The following is a 21,220-nucleotide window of genomic DNA, read 5'->3' as shown; positions in this document are numbered from 1 at the left end:
TATAGAGTGGGCAAGTACTGAGTTTGTTTCCGTGGGGTGGGTGTGAGCAGAGATGATAACAGAGTGTGAATAAGAGACTCGGAGTGAGTAGGGGAAAGGGGAGCAGGGTTGCGTGACCAGGAAGGGTCAGTCTGCCCTTAAATCCTTGACACCTGACGAAAGGTTTGAGGACCACAGTGAAATACTCCATTGATGTAAGTTTTACGTAGAAGCCTAATAAGCGTGGCGGCCAGGCGGTTTCGCCCAGCACTTCCACGAGTGAGTGGAACGCGGCGGTTCAAAGCGAAAAGTTCATAGATTACCGGCGGTGGAAATCTGCATTCAGTTTATCCTCGCCGGAGAAACCGGGTCGGTTGCTGTGGCTGGGCGGAGGTGTCTGCCGACCCTGGTGTTGGTCGGACAAGACTTGATGATGAACGTGCGGGCGAGTGATTTGGAGCTTTCACAGTGAGAATCTGGACCGCGGCAGGAGATCGCGAGAGACAGTCAACACAGAGGCGCCTGTGAGCGAGTCTTCTTCCCAGCCCGACCAGTTCGAGCGACCTCGGCGAATGTTGCGGATCTCGGAGTTAGCAGAGAACTGGGTAAAGTAACAACACGGGGGGGGGGGGGGTAAATTACAAATCTGATTAACAGTTGCGCAAAAATATATTTGTATGCGTGTGTATGTGTGTGGGTGTGTTGAAGCGTGTGACACGGGTAAAGGGGGTTGAAAGGAGGGGAGAAGGACATTCAGTAGACATATGAGATTAAGAGACGGGTGGCAAAGTTAAATGGGAATGGATTGAAGATAAAGCCATAAATCAAATCAGATTTAATCTTTCCGTCGGAAGTTATCTTTACAAGAGCGCGGTTGACTAATGGAGTGGGACTTGAGGCCGAAAGGGATGCAGAGATTTGAAATGGAGTCTGTAACAATGTGTAACAAGGGCTGAACCCACCAGAGTGTTTAAGAACGTGTGTGAGAATAGCTGGAAACTGTGACTGCCAAGTTCGTGTCCGCGTGTGATGTGATAACGGGGGTGTGTGGGCGAGAGCGCAGGTCTGTCCGTGTGTGCGGACGCGTGTCTAAGAGGGCATTTATGCGCGTTTATACCTGTAAGTGCGCATGGTTGTGATAATGTGTAGAAGTGTTTATGTGTTTAGCGTGCATACGCGGAAAACATACGCCTTTAATTCACAACGTGTGACTGAATTGAAAATGTGAGCGACAGGCAGCGAGTGATCGGAAGCCACACGCAGACTTACTTTGAGTCATCACTTTGGGAGGTCGTAAAAGAAAAGATCGCCACAAACAGGGCAGCATTTTCAACTTTGCATCCAGGTATAATGAGAGATCCGGATCGGAAATTCATATCAACTAAAACATGGTGAAAATTGTTATTGTCCTGTTATGACTAAGAGCGTTCTCCGCAGCAAGCACACGTTATCTATCGGTTGTCATGTATCTGTTGTTAAACGTTTTGGATATGCTATAAATGGTTGAAAGTTTAATGATCGTAGACTTATATTTCTTGACAGGTTCGTTGGGTGTGGCTGAGTGAGCAAAATGTTTCAATTAATCACTGGCATGTCAATACAAAGATCTCAAAGTAAACGTACAGGACGGAGAATGACTGAGTGTTGTTTTCAGAGAGGGCGGGTAGAAAAGAAATGAATGGATGTGTAAAATATATCGAAGCTTCTGGTTAAAGTTACTTAGGTACGTTGTTTACATAATCCGCAGGATAACAAGAATGTGTGTGTGTGTGTGTGTGTGTGTGTGTGTGTGTGTGTGTGTGTGTGTGTGTGTGTGTGTGTGTGTGTGTGTGTGTGTGTGTGTGTGTGTGGTGTGTGTGTGATTGTGTGTGTGTGGTGTGTGTGTGATTGTGTGTGCGTGGTGTGTGTGTGTGATTGTGTGTGTGTGTGTGGTGTGTGTGTGGTGTGTGTGTGGTGTGTGTGATTGTGTGTGTGTGTGTGTGTGATTGTGTGTGTGTGTGTGTGTGTGTGTGTGTGTGTGGTGTGTGGTGTGTGTGTGTGTGTGTACTGTATACACACTATGTCCGTAGATATTTATCTGTTCATTCCTATACATCCGTTACACTTAAACACAGTCATGAATAATTGCACATATGCAACACGTAAACATTATAGATGGATATATCGCACATATGCATAAGCATGTCTACATCCATGTAGTGCACACGTAAATATATATTAGCATATTTAGCAATTAAATCCAATGCGCAGGTTACATTATACCATGCTTGAATTCCAATATGTAATGGCGGTATTTAAATAAAAGCTGATTTGGTGGCTCAAGTCTTGATGTCGTTCCAGTTGTCCTTTCCAAAAATTCCCAGTTGTAAGTGAAGGGGCAGAGATGTTATTTTATCAGGAGCAGAGTCCCTGCATGATGGAACGTCTCAGTAGTCGAGCAAAGAAGTCACTCATGTAAAACAAACATATCACTCTCCGATCGATGTGAAGAGCGAGCCAGCTCGTCCGCTCCCCGCTGCCGGGTTCGGAACACGGAGCAGGCGCGAAACAAACATGTGGCGGGAGAATGCACTCAGATGCTGCTGTGAAACACTTGGGAGAATGAATGAACACAAGGCTGCATTGATTTGGTTACTGGCTTTAAAATATTTTTTAAAAAATACTGGCCAGCCACCTGGTGCCAAGTTTCCTTTAGGGGAGTTTGCATATATGCACATCAGGTTTCTGAACGGACAATGAACCAACTAGCACACACTAACTCACCATTACTGCTCTTCTGACACTATAGTGCAAAAGGAGAACAATAATAGTGAGGTAGTGTTCATTAGTTGGTTCATTTACCGTTCAGAACTCTGATGGCAGAAGCATTTTCTAAAGCATTGAGTGTGTACTTCCTCTATATTGGTAGCAATGAGAAGAGATCATGTCTTTGGTGATGGGAGGGGGGGGGGTCTTAATGATGGATGCCGTTTGAAATTGCCCTGTATGCCGGGGAGGTTAATGCCCATGATGAAGCTGGCTGAGTTTGCAACCCTCTGCAGCAATTTTTTTCCCGATCCTGTTCAGTTCTGAACACGTTCCGAAGAGGACGCGTGTTCACAGGACGGGTGTTCACAGGACGCGTGTTCACAGGACGCGTGTTCACAGGACGGGTGTTCACAGGACGCGTGTTCACAGGACGCATGTTCACAGGACGCATGTTCACAGGACGGGTGTTCACAGGACGCATGTTCGCAGGACGCGTGTTCACAGGACGGGTGTTCACAGGACGCATGTTCACAGGACGCGTGTTCACAGGACGGGTGTTCACAGGACGCGTGTTCACAGGACGCATGTTCGCAGGACGCGTGTTCACAGGACGGGTGTTCACAGGACGCATGTTCACAGGACGCGTGTTCACAGGACGCATGTTCGCAGGACGCGTGTTCACAGGACGGGTGTTCACAGGACGCATGTTCACAGGACGCGTGTTCACAGGACGCATGTTCACAGGACGGGTGTTCACAGGACGCATGTTCACAGGACGCATGTTCACAGGACAAGTGGCGTAGAAGACTGGACACGGAGGAAGACCTTTTGGCTCACCATTACAATGTAAAATATTCTACCACCATGCTTCAGCACTATGCGTGACGACCTGCGTCCGTTTATAACGGTAGAACTTTTCTATAATTCGCTCTTCCATCGATATTTTATACACTTTCAAAAGCCCAGTGTAGGCATTACCAGCCCACCAGGTTAAAGTGATTGGTTGGGAGGGCAGGTGTCCTATTAAAACAAGCCTGAGATCAGTACTGGGAATTTTCCACTCCAAACTAAAATTGTGAAGCACCGATAACGGTGGCATTTGCAATGTCGTTCTATCTGCCCAGTTCAGCGCGTTACAGCTTGGCACATTTCACAACGCATTACTGTAGAGCAGTTAGTACTGCTCGTTTCTGCTGCTGTAGTTAACCTCCCTCACACTGCCACAGCGACTTCAGTGCGAAAGTAATTGTAATCACCTTAAACTATTCACTGCTTAATGGATGGAAGTTCCGTCTTTGCAAATTCTGACAATACATCATTCCGCAAGTATCAACATTTACAGCCGCATGCAGTTTTTATAAACGGGCCGAAGTTCAGCAAACAGTGGCTTGAATCAAGAAGTACAAAGTACTGTACTTGCGATTTAAAGTCAGGTCAGAGATCAAGGCTGGAGAGGGTGGATTTGTGAGTGTGTGGTGTGCGCGTTGTCACTATTTACTATCGAGTCCCTTGTGCTGTAATCGGCATGTAACTGCATTCCTGTTTAACCGGCGTTAAGTCACGGCAGTTTCCTATTATACTTCAGCCTAACATTGTGTAATCGTTCTTTTGGGCAGATATACTTTATTATAGCCTCGCTGGTGCAATTCCTTGCTCGGAATGCCGCCGCCGAGAGTTAGAATAGGGGCTGCTGTTCAGTTATCCTTTCCCGGTCAGTCATGCTGCTCGCTGTTAGAACAAAGTCGGAAGGGCAGATTCTCACCTGTTAGGGTTTACCTTCCTGTACTTAATACTCCTTACATTTTACCACCTGCGAGCGCTACTATTGCTTCGCAGTAGCCTTCTGCTGAGTTCCGCAATTTTCATCGTCAGCCGATGGTATTAGAAACTCGGGTGCTCTGCAGTGGCGCCGTTCCATGCAAATGGGGGAGCCTGTGTTCTGTTTGTAATCACTTCTGCCGTCTTGTATATTACTTGTCTCGGAAGCTTGTCTTGGGTTTTCATTCCCTTAATTGACAGATACAGGGAGGTAAAATGCCATGTGCTTGCGCATATTAAAAACAGATTTCATAACCATTCTGATTCAGTAAGAAGTGTGGAGGCACGCGCTTAGTTGGCTGGATTTGATTCCCAAAATGAGTTATCTGTCTCGTCTACATCTTGACGCAAGTCAGAATCGGGTTTATTATCATCACTGATGTATGTTTTGTGAAATTTTAAACACTAAAGATTTCGCGAGAAACCCCAGAATAAATCACACGAAGTACTGCAGGTGCACAGCAGGGTCAGACAGGGCAGCATCCGTGGAAATGAATACGCAGTCGACATCTCGGGCCGAGACCCCTCATCGGGGCAGACCAGGAAGGGGAAGAAGCCAGAAATAAGGTGGTGTGGGAAGGGGAAGCTCCAGCATTTTGTGTTGTGAAACTTCTTGTTTTGCGGCAGTGCAAGCCATAAAAATAAATATAAAGTTACAAAATAAATAAATACAACAACAAACTAGTGTTCAGGGGCTTCTCAGAAATATGATGGCGGAAAGAAAGAAACTGTTCCTGAAACGTTGGGCTTGGGTCCTCGTACCTGCTTCCAAAAGTCGGAACTCGAAGTGGGCCTGAACTGCAGGCTCGAGGCACCGCCTTTTAAAGAGGTCCATGAAAGCGAGGAGGGTGTGACCATGGATTGAGTCTACAACCCTCTGCAGCCCCTTGCAGTCCTGTGTACCGGAGGCCTTCTACCAGGGGTGATGCAGTCGGAATACTCTCCACCGTACATACTCTGTGTGTGTTGCTCCCCTCATGCACACTGGGGTCTAAACGATTTGCAACCTCTACACTACTTTTAAAATAGTGCAGTTACGTTTAAAGCGCCAGGGCCCTTTTTTCAACTATGATTTTTTTTTCTTAAAAGACTGCAGGAGACGCTGGCCTAACCTCAGCGACGTTGTCAAGGAACCATTGATGAGAACTGTGTTAAAAAAAAGTCACCGCATTTGAAAAGCACTATTTAATTTTGCGTACCTGCATGCAAATTTGTGCCCAAGTCAATATTTGTGAATGGGGAAATTAATACAATAACAAACTAGTGTTCATGGGCTTTTCGGAAATATGCTGGCGGAAAGAAAGAAACTGTTCCTAAAACGTTGGTCGTGGGTCCTCAGACTCCAGTACCTGCCTGTCTGTGCAAATTAATGTCTGCATGTATTTGTGACATGATGGTGTGTGTGTGTGTGTGTGTGTGTGTGTGTGTGTGTGTGTGTGTGTGTGTGTGTGTGTGTGTGTGTGTGTGTGTGTGTGTGTGTGTGTGTGTGTGTGTTTATGAACACTGTACAAGTGTATTTTCTAGAGTTGCAGCTGGAACACCTCAGGCTCTTTCCAGAGATTTAAAAAAATCTTTATTCTGAAGAGACAAGTTAGGAGAAGAAAAATGCCTCTTAATGAAGCTAATTTTGGTGACATTAATGAAAAAATATATGTTTACACAACATTCCACTGCCCACAAATCACTGTTCTTGGCAATGTATTTATATTCAGTGAGCAGCAATCCTGGAGAGTAAAATTTCACATGAACATATTGTGATTTGAACAGGACGACTGGCAATCCAACAGCAATGACTAATTTTTTTGACACATGCCTTGCTGTGGGTTCCTGACCTCTGCTGCCCAACAAAATATTCCACTGACCAGATGGACAATGGTGTTCAAAGGAGTTCTGCAGCTTCAGAGATGAATTAATAATAAGCTGCTTACATTTTTAAAGGCCCCTTTGTCGTATATATAAATGATTTGGATGAGAATATAATTGGCATGGCTCGTAAGTTTATACTTAACATTAAAATTGGTGATAAAGAAGGTTGCTAAAGATCACAACAGGAGCTAGTTCCGCTGGAAAAGATGGTCAAGCAATGACAGATGGAATTTGGTTCAGACAAGTGTAAAGTATTGCATTTTGGGAAGGTAAACCAGGGCTGTGCTTCCACAATAAATGACAGGGCCCCGGAGAGTGTTGTAGAATAGGAAGTCTAGATACACACGGTATATTCTTGTCTCGCCATGGCTTCGTTTCCTGAAAGCAGTAGTGTTTGTCAGCCATGTTAACAAATTGGATGAGGGTGTAGCTTTGATGGTTGGTAAGTTTATGTATTGTGTACAGTTCTGCTGGCCTCTTTATAGGAAGGACATTATTAAGCTGAACATGGTACAGAAAAGTTTCTCAACAGGTAAACAGGATGGTGAAGGAAGTATTTGGCAAACAGGGCTTCATTAGTCAGGACATAAAGTACAAGAACAAATACAATAAAGTCTGCAGGTGATAGAAATCCAAAGCGACACACACAAAACGGGTCAGCCAGCCTCTATGGAAAAGAATAAAGTTGACTTTTTGGGCTGAGACCTTCTGCAGGACCGAGAGGGAAGGGGGAGGATGCCAGAATAAACAAATAGGGGGAGGGGTAAGAGGCTAGCTGGATGGTGATAGGTAAAGCCAGATGGGTGGGAAAAGTTAAGGGCTGGAGAAGAAAGGAGAGGAGATTGGACCAGAAGAGAAAGGGAAGGAGGAGGGGATTCTGTGGAAGTAATAGGCAGGTCAGAAGAAGTATAAGGTCAGATTGGGGAATAGAGGAAGCGGAGATGCGGGGATTTGTTTACTGGAAGGAGAAATCAATATTCCTGCCATCCGATTAGGGGGTGCCCAGTTGGAATGCTCCTCCACGCTGAGCGTGGCCTCATCTTGGCACAAGAGGAGGCCGTGGATCAAGATGTCAGAACAGGAATGGGAATGGGAATGGGAAGCGGAATTAAGACGTTTGGCTGCCAGGAAGTCCCGCTTAGAGCAGGTGGTGCGGAGGTGCTCAACGAAGCAGTCCTCCAATTTAACGGCGGGTCTCTCCATTGTACAGGAGGCCAGATTGGGAGCACCGGATACAATAGGTGACCCCAGCAGATTCGCAGGTGAAGTGTTGCCTCACCTGGCAATTCTGTTTGGAGCACCGAATGGAGGTGAGGGAGGAGGTGAATGCGCAGGTGAATCACTTAGGGATGCAGGGATAGGTGCATGGAGAGAGAGCAGTGAGGATGGACAAATGGACAAGGGAATCGTGGAGGGAGCAATCCTTGCTGAAAGCGGAGCCGGTGGTGGGGGAGGTAGAGGTATGTTTAGTGGTAGGATTTGGGATGTCATATTACAGTTGTACAAGATGTTGGTCAGACTGCATCTGCTGCCTGACCTTCTATATCCACTAAAACATATCACTAAGAAAATGAACGATAATGTTCAAAGCATTTCTGCAGCTTTCTGAGATTTGTTAATAATAAGATGCTTTTAAAGTCTCTTTAATGACCCCAATGTTTGCCATCATATTAGCAGTTTGGATGAGAATGTAGGTGCCCTGGTCAGTAGGTGTACGCATTGTGTACGGTTCTGGTGTACGGTTGTAGGAAGGGCACTATTAAAATGAAAATGGTACAGAAAAAACTCACAAGGATGTTGCTGGGACAGAGGACTTGAGTTAAAAGAAGAGACTGGATTGGCTGGGATGATTTCCCCTGAGCGTAGGTGACTTCAAAAATGTACAGCATATAAAATCATGAGGGGCATAGATAAGGTGAATGGTCACATGATTTTCCCAGGGTAGGGGAGTCTAAAGCCAGGGGGGCATTGACTTGAGAGGGAAAGATTTAAAATGGGACCTGAGAGGTAAGTTTTTAAATAAAAGTGGTTGGTAGGTGGTACGAGCTGCCAAAGGAAGTAGTAGAGGTGGGTGTAATTCAACATTTAAAATACATTCAGATAGGTACAAGGATAGGAAGGTTTAGAGTGATTATGGGTCAAATACAGGCAAACAGAACTAGCTCATGTTTGGCATGGATAAGTTGAGCCCAAGGACCTGTTTCCATCCTGTAAAGCTCCACAACCCTGAATCAAAAGGGCATTGCTTTATATCAACATGTTATGCGCGGTGATATGCCAAGACCATTGACAAAAATGATCACAACTGCAAGGCAGTGACTTCATTAAGGCATGTATATCATTCACTGTTTTAAACTGAACTCTCAATACAGAATCACTGAATGGTTACAGCAATGAAGCTGACAGTGTATTGGCTGAATGTAAGAGTAACCCACTTATTTCCTCTCCCTTGCCATCTCTCCAAAACCATGCAAATCATTTCCATTCAGATACTTAGTTTGAGGCCCATTTGAATGCTGCAGTTGACTCTGTCTCATCAGTGCATTCCACAGCTTAGCTATTTAATACCAAAACAGAAGTTAAAATTTTGGATTTGGAATCTGGATGGTGAAGGCATGGGCACAATTATTAATCATCTTTGGTTGTCTGAGTTTTCTTGGTCCTGATGGAGTATTATCTCCAGAAGGACTGATGTGGCTCGAGGGTCTGCTAGGGATGGTTAAGCCAGTAGAGGCTCAGTGACCATATCCCCTACAATAATTCTGAGAAACAAGACAAAGTCTGCGGATGCTGGAAATCAAAGTGATACACACAAAATGCAGGAAGAACTCAGTGGGCCAGGCAGCATCTATGGAAAAGAGTAGACAGTCAGCATTTTGGGCTGAGGTCCTTCATCAAGACTGGAGAAAAGAGATGAGAAGTAGGGGGAGGGGAGGAAGAAGTACAAGGTGGCAGGTGATAGGTGAAACTGGGAGAGGGGGTGAAGTAAGGAGCTGGGAAGTAGATTGGTGAATGAGATAAAGGGCTGGAGAATGGTGAATCTGATAGGAGAGGACAGAAGGCCATGGGAGAAAGGGAAGGGGGAGGAGCACCAGAGGGAGGTGATGGGCAGGTAAGGTGAGAGAGGGAAATGGGAATAGGGAATGGGGAAGGATGGGGAGGGGGGGCAATTGCTGGAAGTTTGAGAAATTGATGTTCATGCCATCAGGTTAGAGGCCATCCAGATGGAATATAAGGTGTTGCTCCTCCAGTCTGAGGGTGGCCTCATTGAGGCAGTAGAGGAGGCATGGGCTGACATGTCAGAATGGGAATGGGAACTAGAATTGAAATGGGAGATCCCGCTTTTCCTCGTGTTTTTTGGGCGCTCAGCGAGGCGGTCTCCCAATCTACGATGGGTCTCACCGATATACACGAGTCCACACCAGGAGCACCGGATACGGTAGATAACACGCACAATAATTCTGTGATTCTATCCAGAGGATTCAGTTAATAACTTAAAACATGTTTTAATGTCAGCATCCTCCTATAATTATTCATACAGCTGTCAGTGTCTCTGGCAACTGATGAGTGTGCAATTCATTTTAAAACTTGATAAAAGAGCAGACGCCATGTTATTCTATAACACTACGTTGAGAATAGGTAGTCCCACCTTTCCACGACCATTTCATTCTCATGTCCTGTAGGACTGCAATGGTTCATACTGTGGCATGTGCATGTGTAGAATGAACTGAAAATATTGCTTGCTCGGCTAAGGATTTTCAAGGTAAGCAATGGCTGGCTGTCCCAGGATTAAATCCCACTGGAAAAGGTGCACAGTCTGACTGGACAGTTGGCACTATATCCAAAATAAACATCACAGGTCCTGGAATGTTTATTACCTGTCCCTGGACACCATAAGGAACCAACAGGTTAAAGAGCTAACTGAGTGGACAAGGTTATGTAATAATGAAATTACTTTTCATTTAAAAGATGATTAAACTAAGGAAGAATTTCATTCAAATTATAAAATTGAGTACAAGGGCTGAAATACGTTCCAACGTAAAACCAAGATTTAAGAGTGTGTTTGTATGGAAGAGGGTGCTGTTGTGTTTTTAAGGGCAAATGGCAGACCTGCTTTGGGAGAGGGACACACAATGCAATAACAGAGGCTGATTTCTGAGCTGTTAAATCTACAACAACAGCATCAGACCTTTAGCTTGTCCACTATTGCAGACACCTGCAGGTATTTCGATTAAGCTCACTGCAGAAATAACATCTTATTATGGCAAGGTCAAGTACCTTTTCAATAGCATTGTGTTAATGATTGCTAACCAAGCACTGTGGCACTGAAAATTACTTATCGTTGCTTTGTTTCATCAGGCTTTGAATTTTTTTTTGGACATGCATTTAACAATATTATATTTTATATTTGTTATAATTATTTTTAAATCTGTCCTTCTCTTACTCCATCCCATTTTGATTTTGTATCTAAATACATTCTCTTTAATTTCCCCTTCAGCTTTCTCCATCCAGTGTTTTTTCCCTTTCCAATCAATGTTTCATGTCTCCACTGAGTGTTTTCTTAATTCCATCAAAATCTCATGGGTTTAAGGCTGACTCCAGTGTAATGTCCTGCACCTCAGTGCACCAAATTGGGATATATTGTGAAAATGAAAGTGGAAATATATGTGGGTACTCACCGTTCAACTTTGTGTTATAAAAGGATGCTAACCGATTTTAGACAGTGGGAGCAAATAACAAAATCATTCAATGTTTCCTCATGGGAACTCTTTTATTTTTCTTCAGTTCTTATTCCACACAACTTGCCTGAATGATTGACGATGACGAGGACAGCATAATGTCTGGGCACTGGAATGCCTCTGAAAACTACCCATTGAACCCAGCCAGCATCATAGTGCCCGTCGTCTTCTCCTTAATCTTCTTGCTCGGGACCATTGGCAACAGCTTGGTACTGGCAGTGCTGTTCAGAAATGGCCAGATGGGCCACAACACAACCAACCTGTTCATTCTAAACCTGAGTGTGGCCGATTTCTTCTTCATCATATTTTGTGTCCCGTTTCAAGCCACAATCTACACGCTGGAGGGCTGGGTCTTCGGCTCATTCATGTGCAAGGCCGTCCATTTCTTCATCTACCTGGCAATGTATGCAAGCAGCTTCACGCTCGCAGCCGTTTCAGTTGACAGGTACAGTATGTGAAGGACTACTGAAACCAGTGATTTTGTCTCAAAACCCAATTATTTCAGGCATGGTACCCAATAGGCTTGATATACTTGGGAGCACTAAAGTGACCTGAAACTAATTAGTTCCTAAACATTTCCATTGCTGATGGGTTTCTTCACCTCATGCCTGCTCATCTGGCATAATGAAGAGAGATTGATAACATTAATGATGCAACAATTTCTTGTTATTTTTAGTCTACATAATGATGCAAATATCAACATTGTTCTTTGAAAATGACGGCAACTTTATGCAGTCTCATGGGACGAATCCAAAGTTGTCTCCACTTCCCCACTTGCTCAGCTGTTCTGCAGCCTTCTAAATCACGATGAAGGTTAAGTTAGATGAAGTGACAAAAAACACCCTAGATTGTTAAGTACTGTTACCTGATGCCTAAATGAGATATGTATGGTCAATTAAGATATAATCACTGTTCTCCAAACTGTCTGGTCCTAAAATTATTTCTATATGTGGATTTTGATTCAATACATTAAATATTTCAAAACATAGTGAACTAAAAAATTCCATCAAGTATATTTAGATTTCAACTTCTGTCTTATATTCTACCACATTTCAGAATCAGAACCTGAATCAGGTTTATTATCACTGGCACAGGTCATGAAATTTGTTGTTCCGCAGCAGCAATACATTGTAAGACACAATATGAAATACAAAAAAGAAAGGTAGTGCAAAAAAGAGCAAAGGAGGTAGTTTTCATGGGTTCATGGACAGTTCAGAAATGTATAGCAGAGAGGAAGAAGCTGTTGCTAAAGCTTTGAGCATGTGCCTCCAGGCTCCTGTACCTCCTGCCAGGTGGTACTAATGAGAAGAGGATGTGCTCCAGATGGTGAAGGTCCTTAGTGATAGGTGCAGCCTTCCCAAGGGTCTCCCTTTGGAACACGTCCCCGATTGGGGGGCAGGCTAGTGCTCATGATGGAGCTGGCTGAGTTGATAACCCTCTGCAGCTTTCTCCAGTTCAGTGCATTGGCATCTCCATACCAGATGGTGACTCAACCAGTTAGAATGCTTTCCACAGTACATCTGTAGAAATGTGTCAGACATACCAAATCTTCCCAAAAGCTATAATATACTTCAGCCATGGCTTAGCTAGTGTCTAATAATGTGTACTGTAACCTCCTTGTTATATTATCCCATGCTCTGGCTAATGAAAACATACATCTCCAATGTCATTTTAACCACTTCATTTACCCGTGCTTCTGCCTTCAGGGATCCATGCATCCTCCATTCCTCAGTATATCCTAGTGTTTACATACTTTTCTGAATTAAATTTCATCTATCATTTGCACTGCCCATCTTCCTAACTCCTCAATATCATTCTGTAGCTGAAAACACCCTTCTCGTTATCAGCTACACCACCAATGCTTGTGTTATTTGCAAACTTGCTAATCATACCATGTACGTTCACACCCAGGTTATTAAAATATTTCACAAACAGCAAAGGTTCCAGTGCCAATCCATGTAATAAACTTCTGGTCAAAGATTTCCAATTACAAAAGCAACCTTCCCACCATCACTGACTGCCTTCCATCACCAAGCAAAGGTAGGATCCGATTTGCCAAATTGCTCTGCATCTCAGAGTTCCTTAACTTTTGGACCAGTTTTCCATGTGGGTCCCTTTCAGAGGACGTACTGAAGTCCATGTAGATCACATTAGCTGCACTGTGCTCATCAACACATCTGGTAACTTCCCAAAAAAATTCAATTAAACTAGTCACACAGGATCTCCTTTTAAATCAACGATAAATATCCTCAATTGTTGTCTGCCCTTCCTCCCAATTGCAGAAGATTAATCTTGTCTCTCTGATTTTTTTTTCTTATAGTATCCCACCTCTGATAGAACATACATGATAGAACACTACGGCAGAGTACAAGGGCCTTCAACACAATGCTGTGCCGACCTTTTAACCTACTCTAACATCAATCTAGCCTTTCCCTTCTACATAGCCCTCCATTTTTCTATCATCCGTGTGTCTATCTAAGAGTCTCTTAAATGTCCCTGATGTATCTGCCTCTAATACCACCCCTGGCAGGGTGTTCTATGCACTCACTGCCCTCTGTGTAAAAAAAAACATCTCTGACATCCCCTCTAAACTTGCCTCCAATCACCTTAAATTTATGGCCCTTGGTATAAGCCTGGAAAAAAGTCTCTGGCTCTCCACTCGAGCTATGCCTCTTATCATCTTGTACACCTCTATCAAGTTGCCTCGGATGTAGGTCTGTATCTACCTGATTTATCCCGCTGCTCTTCTTGAGTGAAGGCACTATGTACACTTCCTGTCCTCCAACCGCCTGGCACCTCTCCTGTTTCCAGGGGCATTTGAACATTTCTGTTAGAGCCCCGGCTATCCCCTATTTACCTTCAAGACGTACATTTGACCACAGCATCTGCAGTGTACCTTGTGTCCCTATTTACCTTCCATTGGAGACTGAAATATTTCACATCAGGCTCCAGGAATTTACTCATCTTTAAGTCTGTTAAAATATCTTTTTCTCCTCCTTTTTCAATGATATTGTGTTCTGGAATTTTACTGTATCCCTCCCTGAACTCACTAATTGCAACATCTTTCTACACGGTGAATACAGATTTTAAAAAATCAATTTAAAAGCTCACTGCTGCTTTTCGGCTAAATACATAGATTGCCATTAATGGACCCTACTCTTCCCCTTAATAAGTAAGTAAAAGAGTTAAAGTCTGGGTGCTTACAACAATGTAATTCCTTTAAGTAAATTATTGAAAATGGTGCCAATCTGAACGATGATAATAAAATGTTTGCAGCACACGTGACTGGCAGTCAGAAGAGAAGGTGTTTACCCTTTCAGAAGCAAAGAACCTGCTGGAGGAACTTAACAGGTCCAACTGTATCTGTCGGGGGATAGAAATTGGCGACTTTTCGAGTCAAACTTCAGCAGATGCTGCACAACCCCTTGAGTTCCCCCAGAAGTTGGTTTTGCTTCGGGTTCCAGCTTCTGGAGTCTCTTGTGTCTGCTGTTTTGCCCGTTCATATATTCCCCTCATGACTGACAAGGCGACTGGCTGGAAGTATCAATAATATTCCATTTCTTTTTTTTTCGGCTCAGCAGTTTAATTGCCAGCGATTATTTCTCAGGTCAAAATGTCATGTCTCATTTCGAAAGTAATCGAGCTACTTGTCAGCTTCCTCCAAACTACTGTATGTTTAATCTGCAATTTCACAAAGGGCATGGTGCACCGATCTTCAACCAGCACGATGATCACTGTAACTGGGTCACAATAGACCAACAGACACCTTCAAAGGATATGCTAAAAGAATGCTGCTGAGAGCTCAGGCTTAGGACTCATTACCTATTCAATACCTGTATGCTTTAATTAAATTTGTTGAGCATCTTATTAGCTTGGGGATAACAGTCGTTGTGGAGTTAAAATCTGAGTAGTTTGTAGTCCCCCAAAATGGGAATATGGGAATTGGACCATGCAATCCCTTGAAACTGATCTGCCATTCAATAATGTAATAGTTGATTTGCATATTAATCCAATTTATTCATCCCATTCTATATTCGTTCAAGAGATATTCCTGAAGGCATCGTGATGTCACCAGCCTTCCTCATCATTGGAAGGCAGTGTTCTCCGGGCGAAGTGCCGTGGTCACACCCGCCCACAGATGCAGCCAGTGTTTATGAAAGTCTGTCCACCCCCTCAGATGCATTTGTCCTTCCCTTGGGGCAGGGTGAACAGCTTACATCCAGTGTTTTCCCGGCAACCAGACACCTATGGGGGGGGATTTCAGGAATCAATTCAATCACTCTGCCATTTCAAACAGCGGCAGGTAGTCCGGGGGAAGAGAAGTCCCAAGCTTCTGAAAATCTAAAATGAAGTCTAGATACTGGAAATCTGAAGTAAAATCGACAAAATGGAAACACCTAGTAGGTCGGGCAGCATCTGGGGAGACGGAAACAGTTAATGTTTCAGATTGAAGGGCTGCTGTCAAAACTGGGAAAGACTAAAGAAGAAAAGAGTTTAACTCAATGAGTAAATCAGTTTCTCTTTCAACAGACTAAGCTGGTAAGTGATCCCATCATTTTCAGCTTTAAAATCCCATACTCTGGTGCTTTTGCCTTTTTAACATTCCTTCCATCAATTCAACATCAACATGCAATGACAGGACCTTGGCAGGCAAAGCAACGCCCTTTCTTCAGACCAATCCAGAGGGTCACCATTGTCACCCCGTGTGAAACCGGTATCCTCAATGAGGACTGACAGAATAGCTGGAGTCACCGTATACACCCTAGTCCAAAGTCAAAGTAAATGACACAGTGCAACATAAATAGTTTACAAGTTCTAACAATTGGTGGCTGTAATTTCTAGTTGGTCCATTATTGCATGGTTTTGTTAGTTTATCTTTGTAATTTTATTCATATCACCCATCTAGTCTGATACATTTAACTACTGGGGCAATATGCTGTAGCATATACCTCCTACCCAAGATCTGGGTAGACCTAATGTCCACCTGGCTCCTATCCCCCCCCAGTACAGTCCTTTCCTGCCTACATTTGCGACACTTTTCATGCTCTCAATCCTCTCAGTAACTTTCAATTCCCTGGCCCTGGCCACCTCGTTTTCACAAAGTATGTTCAGTACCTATACACTTCTAACACCCATCAAGATGGCCTTGAAACTCTCCGCTTCTTTCTTGACAAAAGAACCAACCAAGTCCCCTCCACCACCACCCTCCTCCATCCGGCAGAACTGTCCTTGATGCACCATCAATGACTCTCAGAGACGTAAGTCAAGGTAGGCTTTTATTGGCTGGAAGAAAGCACCATCAGCAGCAAGTGACCACCACACAACATCCTGGAGACTGAGGCAGGAGCAGTGCCTCCAACCGCCTTTATACCGGGGTCTGTGGGAGGCGCCATGGTCTGTGGGAGGAGCCACAGGAGCAGTCAGCAGGGGGGCGTGTCCAGACAGGTATATTTAGTTCACCACAGCCCTCACACTCAATATTTTTTCTTCAGCCCCTCCTACTTTCTCCAGACTTGAGGGGTAGCCATGGGCACCCGCCTGGGTCCCAGCCATGCCTGCTTCTCCGTCGACAGCATAGAACAGCCCTTGTTCCAAACCTTCCCCTGGTAATGCTCACCAACTCTTCCTCCGCTACATTGATGTCTGCGTTGGTGCTGCTTCTTGCACCCATGCTGAGCTCGTCAATTTCATCAACTTTGCCTCCAACTTCCACCCTGCCCTTAAGTTCACCTGGTCCATTTCTGGCACTTCCCTCTCCTTTCTCGATCTATCTCTGGAGACTACCTGTTTATTGACATCTTTTATAAACCAAGCAAATGCAATGGTTGTTTTCACAGTACCTCTTCCCACCCTATCTCCTGTAAAAATGCTATTTCCTTTCCTCAGTTCCTTCATCTCCATCACATTGGGTCCCAGGATGTGGCTTTCCTTTTCAGGACATCTGAGATATCCTCCTTCCTCCACTATTGATGCTGCCCTCAACCACATCTCCTCCATTTGCTGAACACCCACACTCACCCTACTGACATGACAGTGATAGAGTTCCTCCTGCCCTTACCTACCACCCCATGACCCTCTGCATCCACATATTCTCTGCAACTTCTGCTGACTTCAACAAGATCCTGCCACTAAACATACCTTTATCCCCACCCCACCTCCATGCATTCCACTGGAATTGTTCCCTCCACAGTTTCCTTGTCCATTCATCCCTCCCCACTAATCTCCCTCCAGGCACACCTGCCCATTCACGTCCTCCCTCACCTCCATTCAGGGCCCCAAACAGTCCTTCCAGGTGAGGCAATACTTTACCTTCGAATCTGCTGCTGTTGTCTAATGTGTCTGGTGCTCCAGATACAGGCTTCTCTACATTGGTGAGACTCGACGTAAATTGGGGATCACTTTGTCAGACATCTTTGCTCCATCCACCAAAAGTGGAACTTCCCAGTGGCAAAACATTTTATTTCTGATTCCCATTCCTATTCTGACATGTTGGTCCATGAGCTCTTCTTGTGCCAAGATGAGACCACCCTCAGGGTGGAGGAGCAACACCTTATATACCGGCTGAGTTGCCTCCAACCTGATGGCATGAACATTGACTTCTCCTTCCAGTAAAAATTATGAATTCCTCCCCCTCCCCTTTTCCTCTATTTCCTACTCTGGCCATTTGCCTCTTCTCTCCGACCTAACACTTTCCCCTTGGTCCCCTCCTCCTTCCCTTTCTCCTATGGTGCTTTCACCTCAAATCCTTCCTCTCCAGACCTTTACCTTTCCCATCCACTTGGCTTCACCTATCACCTTCCAGCTAGCCTTGTTCCCTTTCCCCCATCTTTTCATTCTGGCATCTTCCTCCTTCTTTTTCAGTCCTGATGAAGGGTCTTGGCCCAAAACATTAACTGTTTATTCATCTCCATAGATGCTGCATGACCTGCTGAGATCCCCCAGGATTTTGTGTGTGTTGCTTTGGATTTCCAGCATCTGCAGACTCTCCCATGTTTATGACTTGCTGTAGTATTTGCTAGCTCATTGACAGAATCCTTTTCCCAATTTTTATCCACCACCAGTGAGAGTATCTAGACTTCTGTTTGGCTCTTCACCAGATGTGGTTTAGTTGTGGAGGTGAAGCTGGGCTTAAACTGTCCCATTGCCATCCACTTCATGGCCTGTCTCCCATTACATGGCCTCGCAGTAACCAGGCACGTTACCTGGGTATCCCACGCCTATTAACAGGTTGCACGATGTATCCTTGGAATTTTACATATGAATCTGGCTGTGCATTCTTCTGACCAGAATCCAGGCTCGTTCATTTTGCATAATCCCTCATCTGATCTCCTTTTCTCAACCATACAGATACCTGGCCATCAGATATCCCCTCCGATCGCGGGAACTGAGGACTCCCTGCAATGCTCTGACTGTCATGGTCGCCATATGGGGGCTTTCCATCATCTTTGCAGGCCCTTACCTCAGCTACTATGACCTTATCCCTTATGAATGGTTTTACATCTGCATGCCGGCGTGGCAGGAGCCGAGGAGGAAGATCATGGACACATCCACTTTCATATTTGGATATATAGTCCCTGTTGCAATTATAAGCTTGTCTTATGCGAGGACCATCAAGTATCTGTGGACAGCAGTGGACCCAATTGAAGACATATCTGAGTCTAAGAAAGCTAAGAGAAAAGTGACCAAGATGATTATAATTGTGACGGTTCTCTTCTGTTTCTGTTGGCTCCCTCACCATGTGCTGATCCTGTGCTTCCACTATGGACACTTCCCCTTCAACCAAGCCACTTACGCTTTAAGGCTGCTCTCCCACTGCATGGCGTACGCCAACTCCTGCCTCAACCCCATCGTCTACGCCCTGGTTTCCAAGCACTTCAGAAAAGGGTTCAAGAAGGTTTTTAGCTGCCTGCTGAGCAAGAAAGGGGTGAATAAGGTTCACATGGTTCATGTGGTCAATATGGTCACTGGGTCCACGGATGTCTCACACCTGAATGATGAGAACGCCCGGCAGCACGGCTGTGAGCTGAGGGACAGGCAGCCCATGAAAGCCCAGGGTAAAGCCATGACCATCACTGTGCCCTATCGGCAGACATCTTGAAAGGGGCAAAGCACCGCGACTGAACTCATTTGTTATTGCTTCTCCGTGAATTCTGTGTACTCAACTTTATTGTGTAGAGTATAAGCATTCCAACCTGGCTCTTGTGTAAGTTATCGCTGTGGACAAATATTGATTTGGGATGAGAGAGAAGCATTCACTCATTTGCTGGATGTGTCACAGTAACTCACCGGTGATTTCTTCTGAGGCTCATCCAAACCTCTACCACCTCAAACACAGGGGCAGTAGGTCCTTCTGCAAGTTTACTCCAAGTCATTTATTCTGACTTGGAAAAGAATCGCTGATGGGTTGAGGTCCTGGAATTCTAACAAAACTATGGGTGTCACTCCATTCCATATGGTTATACGGGAGTGATTTATACCACCCTTGAAAGTACTGTCCCTGAAAGTGATGTTCCCATCTCAGTAACATTTTCACAGTTGAATGTTACAGGTATAAATATTATTGCAAGAAACAATTTCTGTTTAGTCACCATCATAGGCAGTTAAAAACAGGACAAGAACTTAGAAGGGTATTCCAAGGAACAGTAATATGCAGAGGTAAAGGAGAACATTGCAAAATGGGGACATGGACTTCTCAATTTGTCTGTTTACACATACTTGAAAATTAGTGCAAATGGGCAACACTAGGGAGATGATAAAGTTGGATGTCAAATAGTAACGGATGAAATTCTCCTGTTAAAAATTGCCCGTTGTTAAAAAAAATGATTAGGTCTGATTCTTGAACGTGACCATTCCCAGGCAACTTTCTGTCTCGATTCACAAGATCGTCATTGCCACTTGGGGGCGGGGAAGCGGCAGTGGAGCGGGAATGAGCAGAAGCTTAAGAAAACTAATCATGGCACAAGTCACCACCAGGAACCATGAGGTGATAATTAAATATTTGCAGCTCCCGAGGTCAAAGCAATCTTGAACACCCTTCTTATTATAATTTCCTTGATTTCCAATTCATTACAGCCCCAGATCTGGGCGCAGGTGGGTGCTGAGAATTTGCTGCATTTTTTTAATGATCTTTCCCCCCCCCCCCACCTTCATCAGGTTGCTGCTTTCAACCCCAATAATTATTCGCAGCTAATAAAATATTCACACACTGAGCCAACAACGAATTAACTTCCAGATATAATCAGCCAGTGCTCCCTCTCCTTGTAAGTCTTTCAATACAATTCTCTGTCTTGCTGTGATGAAGTAATTTGAGATTTGCTAATCCTTTTTCTCCAAGAGGTTTATGAAAATGTTACATCACTGAAACAGCGAGAAGAGAGGAAAAAGAAAAAAAAACATGAAGGATAAATGTGGATGCACCTGTTACTATAATAAATAGATCAAGCCAGTCTGACTCTCCACTGCAATTGTTTTTACCCCTCCATGTTTCCCCCAAAGGATGATAGTTCCTTTACACGACACCCACCGGTGTTACACATTGAGGAGCAATAATTTGTTAATGTCAATTGCAGTGCTGAACCTACCCAGTGTGGGCAAATGATCCCCAAATTTCCACAGACATTAGAAACAGAGGGAATTAATTTGTTCTGATATACAAATATATTTTCTATCATATTTTCTTTTCAAAAACTGAGTACTTGAAAAGTATGGTGGGATTTATGAGTAATGTTTCGCTCTGTGTACTTGTATTTTAATGTGAACCGTCTTTGACTTTGTGTAGATATTAATTACTTCCTGCTATTTTGCTGCTAGGACTGTGAAGTGTAGTACTGCATTTTCTGAATTGTGTTCAGAATTAGTATGAATATGAAGTCGCAGTTCATGAATATTTCATTATTTGTAACATATCGTAGCACTGCTAATAAATAATATTTATTGTTGAACAATCCTTTGTAATCCATTCTGTGTGCTTGGTATTCTCTCTTCAAAGGGCTTAAGAAATCATTGTGGGCCTCCTTGTCTTTTGGGAAGGAGCAACATGTCGGCTAGAAAGGTTATTGATAGCTACTCCC

General features: G+C 44.2%; 1 protein-coding gene across 5 annotated transcripts; it reads left to right on the top strand.

Annotated features, from left to right (window-relative positions):
• Nucleotides 1–288: 288 nt before the first annotated feature.
• Nucleotides 289–21,094, top strand: galr2b (galanin receptor 2b). Of its 5 annotated transcripts, none has more exons than XM_073060377.1 (3): nt 289–584; nt 11,197–11,595; nt 18,498–21,094. In XM_073060377.1, exons 2-3 carry the CDS (start codon nt 11,222–11,224, stop codon nt 19,246–19,248), a joined length of 1,125 nt encoding a protein of 374 aa, XP_072916478.1. In that variant the 5' UTR covers nt 289–584; nt 11,197–11,221; the 3' UTR covers nt 19,249–21,094. The 5 variants fall into 5 exon arrangements, with proteins under 5 accessions (XP_072916478.1, XP_072916479.1, XP_072916480.1 ...); XM_073060378.1 differs by lacking the exon at nt 289–584 and adding an exon at nt 1,181–1,324; XM_073060379.1 differs by lacking the exon at nt 289–584 and adding an exon at nt 1,181–1,370.
• The last annotated feature ends 126 nt before the right edge of the window (nt 21,095–21,220 follow it).

The sequence above is a fragment of the Hemitrygon akajei genome, chromosome 11 (genome assembly GCF_048418815.1).
Source record: "Hemitrygon akajei chromosome 11, sHemAka1.3, whole genome shotgun sequence".
Taxonomy (NCBI): Eukaryota; Metazoa; Chordata; class Chondrichthyes; order Myliobatiformes; family Dasyatidae; genus Hemitrygon; species Hemitrygon akajei.
This window is presented reverse-complemented; position numbering and strand designations above follow the sequence as displayed.